This window comes from Podarcis liolepis (genome assembly GCF_965112155.1).
Source record: "Podarcis liolepis genome assembly, chromosome: 3".
Classification (NCBI taxonomy): Eukaryota; Metazoa; Chordata; class Lepidosauria; order Squamata; family Lacertidae; genus Podarcis; species Podarcis liolepis.
In genome coordinates this window covers 58,284,522-58,299,962 of record NC_139557.1, presented here as the reverse complement: position 1 = coordinate 58,299,962, position 15,441 = coordinate 58,284,522, and the positions used below count along the sequence as shown (strand labels likewise).

The 15,441-nt window shown below is 37.4% G+C and overlaps 1 protein-coding gene across 1 annotated transcript in view; it reads right to left on the bottom strand.

Moving 5' to 3' along the window:
• Positions 1-15,441, bottom strand: part of RNF217 (ring finger protein 217) — a 45,578-nt gene continuing 30,137 nt past the window's right edge. The window contains exons 4-6 of the mRNA XM_083497865.1: positions 12,485-12,686; positions 7,295-7,366; positions 1-5,335 (exon numbers count right to left, since the gene is read on the bottom strand). Coding sequence (XP_083353991.1) covers positions 5,256-5,335; positions 7,295-7,366; positions 12,485-12,686 — 354 coding nt within the window. The 3' untranslated portion in view covers positions 1-5,255. The remainder of the gene's footprint in view (positions 5,336-7,294; positions 7,367-12,484; positions 12,687-15,441) is intronic.

Below are 15,441 nucleotides of genomic sequence, written 5' to 3'. Positions count from 1 at the left end.
TTTTACTATGTCCCAATATATTTTAATTTTTAAAAAATCCTTCACACATAATCAATGGTTATGTACAATTTCTTTAAAAACTTTACAGAAACAGAAAACTGAGATTGCGAGGGCACCACATACAATTGGCAATACATTAAATCATTTTATGAATGATGGCACACAAAATAGCACACAAGTTCACTTCTTTGTTCTCGAAACTTCTGGCTATGACTGCAATTGTAGGTGAACATTCAAGATTTTCAGTAAATATTAAGTATCCTACACTTTATGAAACTCTAGCCCTAGCTCTAGCCCTGAACCAAAGATCTCACTGCAACACAAAAAGGTGTCCTTCAAGCTCTTCCCAAAGACATATGGTTAGCAATGACAGCTTCTAATCACCTGTTGTTAAGAAAGGGTGTCCAGAATTAAATACATACAAAAACTTAAACAGTACTGGCTAACCTGCCAGAGTGCACGTGTGGTTTAATCCAGAACTTTGTCTCCACACACAGCATTTTTTGACAGTATGGGGTCCCATCCAGCCATAAATAGAAGCATTATTTCAGGCATGAATCTTCCTTGCTGGACTGGAATGTCTGGGATGTGAGGAAAAGTGGCCAACATATAAGTATATTATTTAAAACAGAAGGTCACCTCACTTGTACTCACAGAATTACTTTAACAATTTTGGGGCAGCTTTGTGTAAAAATTGTTCTTTTAAAAAAGAAGATGAGAAATATTGGCTCAGCTAAGATGAGTTTTCTTTTGCCCTGGGATAGATATTGTATTTATGTTTCTTATAAATAAATTCATGGCATGTCTTGGCAAAGATTTTACCACAGTGAGAAACAGCATTCTTAAAGTGATTACAACCACCCATTATTAAAGCAGCCAATGCATGAAAAAATATTACCCTGAAAGGTCTTAGAAAAATTGCGCTAATAGTAAGAATCAATATCTAAGCATTTTTCCTGTGCCCATTTCCAAAAGCATTGCACGAATTTCTTACAACCAGAGAACAGCTTTCTATTTACTGAAATTAAATCCAGGCTGAATGTCAGTAGTCAAGACCAAAATGGCAATCTATTGCAACCTATAGTTTACACCTACTTGCATTGCAAATACAACTATCTTTACTTGGCAATGTCTGAATACATTGAAAAATTGTCAACCTTCTGAAACTGGAATATGCAGTGTGTAGCAATCTGGATAATATAATACTTTATAGATGCTCTACTTTAGAACAAATCATCCAGTCTTGTATTTACTGTTAAACTAATAAATGCAATGGAGATTCTGTCCCCCAAATAGACAATTTCAATTCTTTTTCATTCTGATAAGGTATATTATACTTTTTTTTCTTTTAAAGCATTGGAGAGAGAGAAAATAGGCAATATTCCCTTACTGTGAGGGAGCTATGGTCAGAGGCATAGGGAGATATTTCACTGTAACTGAGATCAAGTTACTCCAATTTAAAAGCAACAGATAATAATCACAGATAAGGATACAAACTGCATAAAACAAATCAAAGAATGTCTTGAACAGTTTTACCACACAACAGTCTTTCTGAAACTGTTCAGCAAAACAGATTTTTAAACAATATGATTTCACCCACGTTTTACGATGTAGTGAATCAGCAGTCATTCCAATGGTTGCTAAATGAGTATGTTTGTTTATGTATTGTTAAAGGAAATTAAAAAATAACCCTTTGGGATAATTATTCAAGAAAATAGCCTTACAAAAGGGGTCAGCAAACCAATATTTTGATGCCCCACTTCCTTTCTTGTATGATAACTGCTAATGCTCCATTTTTGGAAAAGGCAAGTTAATATAAAACTGAATATAAAATCTACATCTTGATGTTACACTTAAATACTCAGTGAACTAAATCTGCATAACCATAGGGTTTTATTGATACACGTTTCATCTAAGTATTAAAATGTCATGCCTTTGTGTCCGTGAAGCTATTTTTGTATCTTTGTGGGAAAGAGTTGCTTCTATAAATAACTTTAAATTACCCTTATATAGATAACATATACACATGCCTTTCACTTTCACTTATCTTAGTATTATAAACCATTTCAAGACAAGAGATATCAGCAGTGGAGGAAGAACTGCCTCCCTTCCCATTCTGCTGAAGCGTGCCTTCTGTCAATGGAGCAACACCTATGGGATTACACCCACTTACAAAAGTAAGCTTTCATGAGCAAGAGTGCTTCAGAATGTGGTCCCATGTGGACACAAAAGTATTGTCTAGACAGGAAAATCTGCACCCACCCAGAAATATCATGTGGCATTCCTTTATCCTTCACAAGCTACTGAAATAATAGTTGGCCATGATGGTTCAAATTCCCTGCTGATCACGTGTATGCATATGTGAGAGAGAGACCAGTCATTTCCAAGCAAGTGACCATCTCTGTCAACACTTGAGAGCACTGCCTGTCTCTAGAGCCAATAGTTGTAGCAGAAAGATTCTTGCACAGAACTTGCTGCTGCACATGAAAATTCCTGGATCATGTAAGGGCTATATTTCAAACGAGTAGAGAACAAAAATCAAACACAGAAGAAAGCTCAAGTAGTACATGAATTATGTTAAAATCAAACAGAGGCCTCAAGATTGCTTTAATGCATCCTGTACTACAAACACCAAATCTCATTATATAATTAATATGTTTGAATGTTTTCTAAATATTAGAAAAGCTTTTTTTCATCAGAGTATTTGACATTTTAATGAAGGACTGAAATCCCTGAGTAAACCAAAGAAAATGCACAAGTTTGGCCTGAGAAAATGCAATTTGGGGCTAGGTAAACATATACAATCTTTTAAAAAGTTTAAGGCAGCAGTCAACTCTGAGACAACACAAAAAGGAGAAACATTAAGCAAGCTCAAAATATTTGAAACAGCATAGTGTATATTAATTTACCAAAAATAATTTCTCTTTGAAATGTTTGCATTCTAATTCATTTCTTTAGTAAACCAGGTTTCATAATCCACTAAAATCAATCTAATTTTAGTGGATGAAAAGGTGGTAAATTTGGATAACACTTTCAGTTACAAGATGACTGATGCTAGCACATGAAAATGAAACATAAGGCAGAGACATATTGCCAGATATGTAGCATCTACTACCAATTTCAGATGAGGCTTTATGGTCCAGCAATTAATACATATTCATTGGGTTGTATTTTGTACTATCACCAAACTCCTACAGCAATGAAGTGCTGTAATATTTTAATGTACGATATGCTCCCAATAACTGTATGTTGCCTTTTTATATATTTTGTGGAGTCTATTGCCCTTACAACAGAACATAGGACTTTCAAATACTTCACTACTCTGTTGAGTAACAGAACCTTGAAGATAACAAGAAACTTCAGCAGATTATAATTCTGTGTCTAGGTTGGATCCTAGGATTCTATAAGCAGCCTCCAGAACAGCATGGCAGATAGTGAGAGGGACTGCAGAGACAGGAAGGTAAAAGCAAAATTCACTTTCTGCCTCCTGTTAATGGGAACTTTTGCTGGATCAAAGTGCCCTTCCATACCCCAAAGGACTTCTTCTGAGCTTAGAAAGGCACTTTACAATACAGTCCATCGTTATATAATGGATTGTTTGCATGGTTTTCCTTTCTCTGATATTCTCTTTTGCTAACGTAACAGGACAGTATAATTTCTTTAAGCCCTTCCTTAATTATCCTTATTCTTAACTTTAAAATCAATGCACGTCCCTCACATGTTGAGTTCAACAAAAAGTATCAAGTTTAAAAAAAAAAGAACATATAAATAAGACTGCCAGGTACCTGATCCTGAACTCGGAAAAAAAAAAAGCACTAGTTTTTACTGAAGTTATTCATTGTTTAAAACGCATAACACTTCACATGTGACATTTTAATTTAACTGCTAATGTGCAATACAAATGGGACAATTCATAAATTCAGTAATGTCCTTTCTCTTAGTAGGCAAGAAGGCCTGGACCTTTGGAAATATACATGTCAAACTCCACACAAATGATTTAATGTGTGGGTTAGATACACCTACAAATTGGTGTGTGATTAACGTAATATTGATAATACTCCCAAACCTTTGGGGAAGAACTATGGAAATCAGGCAAACCAGGAGAGACATATAATTTACATTGGCGCACTGCTCCAGACCTGAGCCTAACAGTAAGAAGGACATGAACAGATCCTGTGTCTTAAGTGACCTTGTGTTATGAAGCTGTCCTGAATGTATCTTCCTAGGAAAAACCTAGAAATGCCTACTCACTTTAGGCATGTATTGGTGCAGGCTAGAAAAACAGTGCACTTCTGGACTGCTTCTGAACAAATTGCTATTTCCCCAGCTAGATAGTGCTAAACATTCTGAAATATGCTCCAGTAGTTACATTTTTTGTTTCTTTTCTTGCATTTGCCTTGGTTTTGGCCACATTCTTAGTTGCTGTTGCATATTCAGATATGAACATGCTTCTGGTCTGTAGTGTGTATATGTGCCGCAATGCCTTTAGTCAGACTCCAGAAACAACCATAAAAGGCAGGCTTTTACACCTAACTTAATTCAGTGTATTTGATGAAAGTTAATGGTGTGAACATTTTAAGCCTTGCTAAACAACTTGCACAGGTCAAAAACACTGAAAATGACACAATGCTCTCCCAAATAACCAAGACAAATCTCTCCGTTGCTTTAATTGGACTAGATACTGTTTGAATCATTCCCCACCAAATTCCCTATAAGGCTCTACAGTAGCTATTAGCACACACATTATTCAGTATTTAGGGCAAAGTTGCATATACAAAATAAGGAGCTACTGAATTCAGCACCTGTCCTTATGCCAATGATGTTAGACAGAATAACCACTTCTACGTATGAAGCCAGCCTCTGAAACAAACAAGTCCACTGAAAACACCATCTGGAAGGCCACCTGAGAGTTACGCCAGTGACTTGGGGTGGGGAAGAAGTTGCCAAATTAAATACTCTTTTCGTGGGCCAATCAGTAGATGTGTAGCTACAGTGCAGATGTAGGCTGTCCAACAAAGTAAACTTGATTTTTTGGGAGAGTGATTTAAAAAAAAACCTTTAAAAATTGAGAGGCCTCCATTTTGTCTGAAGTAGCAGAGCAGGGAAGCAATCTGGTCTGTCTTTAGTAGTGTACAGTGCAGACAAAATATGGCAGTTGCCCCTGAATTTTCTGCCAGGATAGTTAACTAGCACAGCGTGCTGCACATATTTTCCATAATTCTTGCAGGACTGCCTCCTTTCAGATATATAATGGCTCACTCATACCAGGGCATTTCTGTTCGTGGCCTTTTCCTCTTCTTTTTACAAAGGCAATAGATAGGGAACACAAATAAACCTGCCAAAACCAAAGGAAAATATAGAATGTTAATATATATATATCAACTGTACACAGTTCACTGAATAGAAACAAATGCATCCTGGGTTTCTATCAGCCAAGTGAAGAGAAGAAGCCTACTGTAAGGCAGAAAACATAGAATTTGCCTTATTTCCAATGATATTGTTAGTGCTAACTTTTTTTCAGAATGCTCATTCAAATTGGATATAAGAAGCAGTCACTCTGCATCAAAAGCAGCCATATAATTTGAAGTAGTTGAGATTTTAGTTGGTTTATCAATAATAACAAAAATCGAATTAATTATGTTATACAAAAAAATGTGAAAATACAGTTCTGAAAAATATTTTAAAACAAAAGAGTTTGTGAATGTAAGCTAGAACTTTAATGTTCTAAGCTGTCTGGATGTTCCTGCATCTCACATAGTACTTGCTCTTTTCTTGCAAGCCTAACTCAAAGCAATTAAAAAAACCTAGCTGATCTTTTAATTCCAGCATATATGAAACTCTACAAACACAAAACATAAGGACACGGGAAGCTACCTTATGCTGACTCTGACTATTTGGCTCACTAGTATCTACATTTATTGGCGGCAGGTCTCCAGGCTCTCTGAAAGAAGATTTTCCACCCCTGAGATGCTGGGACTGAATCTGGGATGTTTTACATGAAAAACAGATGCTCTGTGACTAGATAACTTGTCCTAAAGCACTACTTCCCTCTGACTGGGAACAGAACATGGGCTGCAGCTGTGAGAGCAATGAATTCTTTTCACTAGACCACCAGGAAATCAAGAGGCTTAATATAATTTTATGCTTTCAGAGGCATAACACCACAGGCGTGTTTAGGGCAGCACGACCAGTTCTGCCACACTGGGTCACAACTACGATGCAGTGAACTGAGCAGAACCAAAAATGAGAGGCGGGGAGGCTGCTGAATTGCGGCCTCAAAAAGGTCAAAATTTGAAGGAGCAAATCTGCCTCTGATATCACACATGTCTACGTTATGTTACGCCAATCACTGGCAAAGGTACCTGGAAGGAAGTAGGATTGGATGTTTTGGGGCACATCTGCACCCCAGTTATTTAGGGAATTCCACTTTTGAAGTGGATTGTTGTAATCATAATTGTAAGTCATTGACTAGAGATGTGGGAGCAGTGTGCACATTTCAGGCATATTAAGGTATCTAATCAGCAAAACCTCACCCATCTGCCTATACTCAGTTAAATGTACGGAACCATTTGTTCTCACACAAACCTGCTTCAGGGCCTGCTTACTGTTCTATCCATACATGAGGCCGGCAAGCACAAAACAGGGCCTTCTGCAGACCAGCCAGTTGTCTTCTGGTTTTCAGATGCTTAGTAAATAATAATAATGCTTGCTTTTGTTTGTAATTATGGTATGTATTTTTTATATTGTAAACTGCTCTGTTATCTTTGGATGGAGGGTGCTATGGACCTTTAATAAATAATAATAAATATCTTCTAAAATTCCTACCAGCTTTTAAAACTCTGTTATCTGTGGTGCGGAAATTTATTTTAAACATTATGCTCTTCTGAAATTTTTAGTTTGAATTGTTGCTGAATTGTTTTAACTGCTGCTGGTGGTTTCATTATGCACAATGTATTTAATTGTGATGGAACCAGAGATCTGCCTGCAGAAGGTGTTGGGTGGAGGGTGACTTCCTCACCCTCTTGTCTCCCTGGTCTTCTCTCCAAAAAGGACCAGAGGTTTAGAGGTGAGCTATTTAATGAGGTGAGCTATGGTGAGAACGCTGAGCTAAGAAGAAAAATATAAAAGTGAATCCTATGAGCGGGAGCTCCACGTACACAAGTTACCTGCAAACAGTTTCCCACAAATTGCCCCATTTCTGCTCACTGCCCCTCTGACAACAGTTATCATTGAAATGGATATATTCCTTACTTCAAAATGCTACCTCATACTATTTATAGCATTTTGTTCTTACCTATGATAACAGCTATGGCTCCTATTACCAGTCCCAGAACCAGTATCAGTGGTGCAATAAGCAACTTCCCACCTAAAAAGGAAAGAAAAAAAATTGTTAACATGAGATTTCAAGTAACATCACTCTGTCCCCTATAGGAACAAAACCAATGTATACAGCCTCTGATAGCATATTATGAGAACATTGGTTGGTTACTTACCTACATTGGTTACTAATGCTAAACGTTTGGTTTTGGCTATCCAAAAGTTAAGGTGTCCTCAACCCCCCGAGTGACAGAGAACAATTTAAAATTTCCATTTATGACCATATGCTGATGTTTATAACTGCTTCCAGTTTAAGAGCAAGGGTATTGGTTCTTTAGAGGGGTTTACTTAGCCACTTACATGTGTTGTACTGAGACCATCTCATGAATGCCATTAAGTCCCCAACTGGCCCATTTGAGGCAGCCTCAGCATAGATATTGAAGGTATCTCTTTGCTCACTAAATATATAGTGATATACAGACGCCTATGAATCAGTCTCTCCAGAAAGACTCACCTGGTGCCTTCTTTATGATCTTTTTGGTGCCCTGTTAAAACCTTTATATCCATCCAATCTTTATAGCTGGGTGTTGTTGTTGTTTTAAAAAAATCTGGATTGCTGCTTCTATGCAATTGTCTATTTTTAATTATTATTGCATATTGTGTTTTCAATTTTTTTTGTAAGCTACCCAGGAAATCTTTTATCGATGGGCACCTTTGTGAATCTAATAAATAATAATACATTACAACCCTAGCCATGCTAAATCTCTTAGCAGTGAAAGCAACAGTTAAATTAGTTATATGCCAAGGGAGAAAAAATCCCTATAAATATGGGGAAATGTATTCCATGGCTTGTTATGAAGTGCACAATTAGTAATGCAGCATGTGAGTGATTACTTAATTCACTTAATTGGATTCAGATGCTGCTTTAACAACTTAATACAATTAAAAGAGCTGTATTTTGCCTGTTTCCAGGGAATATATGGGATTTGCAATCCCTGCCAAAATGTCCAAATTTGGAACAGCCCCTTACCTCCCCAAGCAGCTGGGTAGATGCTGGCTAAATTAAGAGTTTTGCCCCACTATTTGTCTGATGCCTTTTGAAAACATTGTTTTCCTGTGTTGTGTTCACTGGTGACAGGGGATCATAGTTTACAGAAGAGGGACCACAGAGTAAAAATATTTTTTTTGTTTGATAACCTTCCAATAAACTTCTCTATTCCTACAAAAGGAGTAGCGTTGTGTCCATGAATGGTAGCTTCCATCAGTAATTTTGTTAACCTATCAGTAATTGTGTAATGCAGCAGTCAGTACACTCATTATATGTTTTATTGAGTTAACATTTCCAAGAGCTGCTGTGTCAGCTTATTGAAAAGCCAATGTAATTACCATTGCTGCAGCTACTAGTATTGTTATTTGCAAAGATAATCCAACCTCTACACACTGCACCCTAAAAAGCTTGCTGACTACATACAATGATGCTCTTGCTGTCTCATAATGACAGGGAACATTCCCCGGTACCAGGAAAAACATACATGGTGGCCACAACACAACACATATGCTTTTTTTAAAAAAGCAAAGTCATTATAACATTTTCACAATACACAACTCACTCACTTTCCTGTGCACATGTACACACTTCATGGCATACACCTTCCTCTGATAAGCCCTTTACACAGGGCAGCCTCTTAGCCTAATGCAGCCACAAACTCCCTTCTTCTGACCTGCACCAGCAAAGTTAACATGCCAGAGTGAATAAATTAATATTCAGGCCTCAACTGTTCATTTGTCTTCAGCTTTCTCTGGGCTTTGCCTCATACCTTCCTCATCCAACTATTTTTAACTGCCCATTCTTCACTGACTTAGAACTCAAGTCAATTAGTCTTTTTCTTTCTGTGACTAATCACAATGAATTTACCTGATTCACATCCTGTTGATAAATATTAAACTCAATAGTTTCTCCCTCCCTTTTCTGCACCTCTCACCAAGCAGCAACAGGCGGGGACTATTTTGTGCACATCCAATGGACGTGCAAAGGCTTATGGGTCCTTTGGGATCTGGAAGAGGGCAGAATGGGGGTGGAACAGGGTGGAGAAGGAACACACGTGCGAGCCAGGAACGTAAACCCCCCACAATATGGTCACTGTCTGTACAAGCCTGCAACACAAGGCCTTTGAATCTTGACAGTTACACTCTGACATCAGCAGAGCTTACATAAGTTTTCAAAGCGAAAATACAGACAGAAATATACACAGCATTTCTCCACACCTGAGTTATCCAGAGCAAGGATGGCATCCATCTGAATTTTTGAGGTGGGTGGAGGGAGAAGGAAGTAAAACAATGAAAGGATAGTTTGTCATCCCCATCTACCCCGAAGAAGAGCACCTGCACAATTTGCTTCATATCTCAGGATCTACAAATTCTAGAAACTTACTGTTTCTAAAAAATGAAACCTTGGAATATGTGGATTGTAGTGCATAAGGAGGGAGAACTTTCCCCACAGCGGACACCCATGACGACACCTATTAGTTTTCTAGCATCCAGAAGGGAAAAATGTTGTTTTGCAATATGGCTTCAAACAGCTGAGATTACTGTGAAAAGGTAGCGCAAAAAAACCCAAACCGGCTGTTTAAAAAAAAGCTTATAATCTCAGAAGTTTAGCAACCATGAACAAAATTTTTTCTGGTGCTCCATAAGACTGCCAAGAGAAAAATATTTTGTTAATAATATCAAAGGAACAGTGACTTCCTCTTCCCTCCCTCCCAATAGGTTTTCCTCCCCCATCACTTACGACAAACTAACCCCTATTTACAGTAAGTGTTGAAAGTAAGGTTTTACAGAACTGACATTTCCAGGTACCCATATCCTCTTATCTTGCAGAGATCGAAATCAGTATTTAGTATCAAGTAACAGAGTGACTTTGACATGGCTTAAATTGTAGACAAATGAAGATAAAAATAATCCTTAACACAAAACTTAGTCACCCAAAAACATTGTCCAGGAAAATGTGTTAAATGTGTTTTTAAAAAGGTACAGAATTTTTATTACAGTAAATTAACGATCACATAAATACTTCAACAATAAATCCCTAGTAAGTCAAATAACTGCAATATATTGCAACATAAGCCAAACACATTCCGACACAGAGCTTATTCATGCTTACCCTAAGCTTTGATACTGTAGAAAGGTGGTTATATTTCTTGGCCTGGAAACATTGATGAGTATTTTGATGAGTAATTGTTTGTCCAGGTTGACTGCTAATAAACTCAATTTGAAGTTAATTATCTCTGTCCTCCTCCTTTGAAGTCCCATATGCAAGAGCCAAGATCTATTGGACTGTTATGCTTAGTCCCCCCCCCTGTTGTATTATGCCACTATTAAAGATATCTGTGTCAAAATCCATTTAGGATATGTTGTAATATATTGTAATAATTTGTCATGTTAAAGATTTATTTTTGAAAAAATTCTTTATCTGATAATATTTTTAATATAATTAAACATTCTAGACTTTTCCACATATTTTTCCATAACTGTGTTTTTTGTCGAGGACTTAATTTGTGCCAGGATGCAGTCTCTTTTCAGTACTAGAACTATGTAAAGAATGGTATTTTTAGAACTTGTGCAGAGAGCATTGCTAACTGAACAGAGTTAAGGATCGGGGTTAGCAGGACAGATGGCAGCCAGTCAGGTTAGCAACTTTTAGGAACCAAGCACAAGTCCCTGAGCATATGCAGGAAACTCTTCACACATCACAAAGTAATCCTAACCAATCCACATAATTCTGCAAATCGGTGGGAGGTTTTGCTTATTTTAAAAATCACTTTCTAAATATTGAGTGTTTAACTAAAAAACAGTGTCACAGCCTTATCCAGATAAGAAATGCAGTCGAGAAATACAAGAAGTCACAAAGCTCAAAGGGTAGCAAGCTAGCTAACTTGTGATTCTATTTAGATTAGGCACAATTCGAATTTGAGAAACAATATAGAGATTTCCCCACTCAGTAAGGAAACTATGTAGTGCTTACAGTGATCTTAACTGAGCATGCTCAGTTCTGATGTTTCTTTTTTGATGTAATATACTTGCACAGAAAAACCTGATCCAAAACAGACTTGATTGCAGTTATTAGCAAAGCACATTTCCTTGAAATCATTCCATGTACACTGCCTGTCATGTATGAACACACTATATCGAATCAGTCCATTTGCATGTAGAGTTAGCATGCCAGCAGTGCAACCACTGCAGCACCAGTCACTGGGCTGCTAATGCTACACATATAACAATAAACAGGGTGGTGATACAATGGCTACTACAATTGACACAAGATAATATCACCATGGTAACTATCTGTAATAAAACAATAAACGGGCATAAAAATGGCCAAAGTAGTCCCCCCCCCATAGGTTTTATCTTAAACAACTGCAAACGCAGTAAATAAAGAGTTCACTTGTAATATATCAGTGGTTCAGTGCTCATTTCTTTTCTTCCCAAAATAGATTTTATCTGAACAATTGCAAATGCAGTAATAAATAGTCCACTTGTGCTATACCAGTGGTTCAGTGCTCGGACGTCATTCCGGTAATCAGACGTTTCGTCACTAAAGAGCTTAGTCATTGAGCTTTGTAGTAAGTGATATACAAGAGAAGACAAGTCTGCAAACGACTTAAAACAGGGGTATGTCTGTCCCCATCTGCATGTTTCCATCGGGAGGAGCATAGAAAGAGGATGATATCCTTCAGTTTGATAAACCTCCTGCTACACATAAGCAGGACAATTCAATGTAATAGTCTACTTCAATAATAATGGACACCTGGTTTGCTCCCATTGTAAGCTAAGAGGCCTTGAAGCAAATTCTAGATACAAACTACAAATCATCGTTACACAATTGACTGTGTGTGCTCTAGGTACAGAAAATTATGAAGTTTGTGAACAACAAATACATTTTGGTATGTAATTTTCACTGTTACAGATTTCACATGCTGTCTGCCACAATATACAATATTGTTTTCTATTTTCTATTTTGTTTTCTCTAACAACTCAATTTCATTCCAAGAAGCTACACCACTCACTAGACTTCATTTGTTACATGTTTATTTTTTAAAAAGGATTTCTTACTGGTTTAGCCATATGTGTTCATCAAGCATTTCTTTGCAAAGTGTCATCATCCACTCACCACAGACAGAGCCTCTCACTAATCTCCTTAAATGTGGTCGCTCGGGGAGGTAGCGGTATTTGCATCCAAATATACTGAGGTTTGATGTATGGTCTCCAAAGAAACGGAGTTGGCGGTATCTCTCCCCGCAGCGGTAACAGAAATTAGTGTTACACTGTGAGCAAGTCATATGGTCACACCCTTCTGTTCTCTGGATATGGATCTTTACAGGCAAAACAGAAAAAGAAAGAGAGAAAAGGTTATAAAAAAATATTAAACAAGTTGGTTCTTAGTCAATTCAATTGTCTTACAAAGAATCATACAAGGTGGAACTCTGAAAAAAAGTTTACTGCCTTATTGTTAACAGACTTAGTAGAACCTCTTCAAATTGCAAAACAGACTGATTTTCAGAAACTGTGAGGGTGGCATTTAAGAAGCTCAAGTAATCTGCTTTTAATACACAAACAAATACAACAATTTAAAAGAAACTAAATAACCTGAGACTACATTTGGTACTGTTAATGTTTGCTTCCATAATTTAAGACTTGTTGGGATTCTTCAGGAGTTCTGTTATTTCCCAGACAAACCCTACCCAAGTGAACAGGGTAGCTGCACCATTTTTCAAGAGAGGGACGCAGCTCACTGGAGAGCCTGGTTCAGTCCAAAGCATCTCCAGTAGAGAAGATCTGGTAGCAGATCTGATAGCATGTGCCTACTTCCTTGGAGAGTCACTGCCAGTAAGAGTAGACAAGACTGCTCAAGATGGACCATTGGCTAAGTAGAAGTAATCTTTGTGTGTTTATATTTGTATAACACCACTGATTTATCTTACAACATAACAACAAAAAGACGATCTCTGCCCTAAATTTGAACAGAATAGGAGACAAAGGAGATGCGAGGACAGACAGAGACAACAGGAGAGGAATTTGTGTGGATTTTGCAGGGGGTTAGATATTATGGGTAAGAAATTGATGAGACTTCACATTGGCAGGATCTGGCTTGAGGCTGCAGGAATTAAGGGTACATTTTACAAATTCATTGTTTGTATACTACAGTCTTTTGCATTGCTGTTCAAAATTAAGTCCCTTCAAGTTCCGTAGGATCTACTCTCTGTTAAGTGTAGGATAGCAGAAGAAAATGAGTAGCATTCTACAGCTTTAATTCCCTTCATGTTCATGAATCTACTTTAATATCCATGTACATTTGCGTTCATCAATACATTTCCATTATACATTATATACTGCCTTTAAAATTCTATTCCATTATTCAACAGCATCAACAGAAGCCCATGGAATTTCTCTTAAATTTTTTTTCATTGCATCTTCAGCTCATATTACTGCATTTTTATTGTAGTGTTATCCAGTACTTAAAAACAATTCTCTGAATAATTTTGAGAATATTGCAACACATTACTGTAATTTTTTTTAAAAAAAAACCTCTTACTGCATACTTCTTGTCTTATGCCCTGTGATCCAATACTATTTATATATGGCATGCCTTCTCTCTGCCTGCAAGCATTTGTTCTGTTACAAATGCATTAATAAACAGTCCATTTATTAGGGCACGAGTAGTGCTGTCACAAGGGTAAGCAGAGGGTACTATAAGAATGAGTCTTCCTTTCCACCAATTCTTTGTCACCTGGATGTTTTCTTAGCCCCAAGAGTCACCATGATATCTGGCTCACCTCCACAATAGTTTCACCAAAGATATCACACCATGCATAAGACTGAATACAGTACATGAAAACTAAAGCTGCAAATATAATCTTGATTTATTTAAAAATGTGTATCATGCATGTCCATAAAATTAAAGGCAGTGTATAGCAACACAAAACATATGCTACATTTTATATTTAACTTTTTTCTGTATTACATGTATGTCTTCCTAGTTTTTTTAACCTTCAGCAAATTCCATGTGTATCTCTAGTTCATATGCAGAAACTCTCAAGACTTTTCAGTATCCTCTGCATTTTATTTTTACTTTAATGAGTATTCTGTGCATTTTATTTTTACTTTAATGAGTAGATCAAAAATCTGAAGTAGGTATTTTTTTAATAAAAAAATCACAATCAATGTAACATGCACTATGGCAGGTTCTGTTTCGCTTGTGATGACTGGAAATGCTGAAAGCTAATGGAAGAACTCTTCATCTTTTCTGGGGTGCTTTCTGTCTTGTTTTGGTCCCCATGTGGTACAAGCCCAGCATCTTGCTGAAACTAAGCAAGTTTGGGTCTGGCCTGTGCTTGAAAGGCACTTTCTAGCCCATTTAGAAAATTGTTACTCTAGAGAAAAGCCCCAGAAGAACTGCCTGAGGTTTAGGGCAGGAGATCAGAAGATCACTTAAGTATTTATACAGGCAGCGATCGTTAGTCACATCCGATATGTGCATGATCGCGACAGTGCACATCACGCCAAATCCAGAAGTGACCCAAAAACATCACAAAAAGGAGCAGAATGGGGCAGGGGTGGAATGGGGTGTTTGCAGGCTTTTTCAATTGTGTTTCAGATATATGCTATATCACTGAAACGTGTGGTGCCTTAGAATGTAACCCCCATGTAAATTGGGAGTGGCCTGTATAAGCTTCGATTTGCCTAATAAGATGAAAACTTGGGGACTGTTTTCCCCCCTCATTGATGTGAAAGAGCTGGACGTGACATAGAAGTGGGGGAAAGATAGTTTAAAATATGCCAACAATTAAAAAGATAGGAGCACAAAGAGAGCAACTGTCAGTTCCTAGGCCAAATCCAACTCTTAGGCATATTATCTGCAGCTCACCTCCAGTTGCTACTAAGAGATAAAAGGTTCACGTGGAAAGAACAGATTTGGACAATAAGGAACTTGCTGGAAATTTGAGTAAGGGGAGGCAGCCGCCACTTATCTCAGCTTTTCACACTGGCCTAATAAAGTTCATTGGCAACCAGAAATCATGACTCCAAAGAAGCAAGTAACCATAGTCCGTTTAGATGATACAATTAACA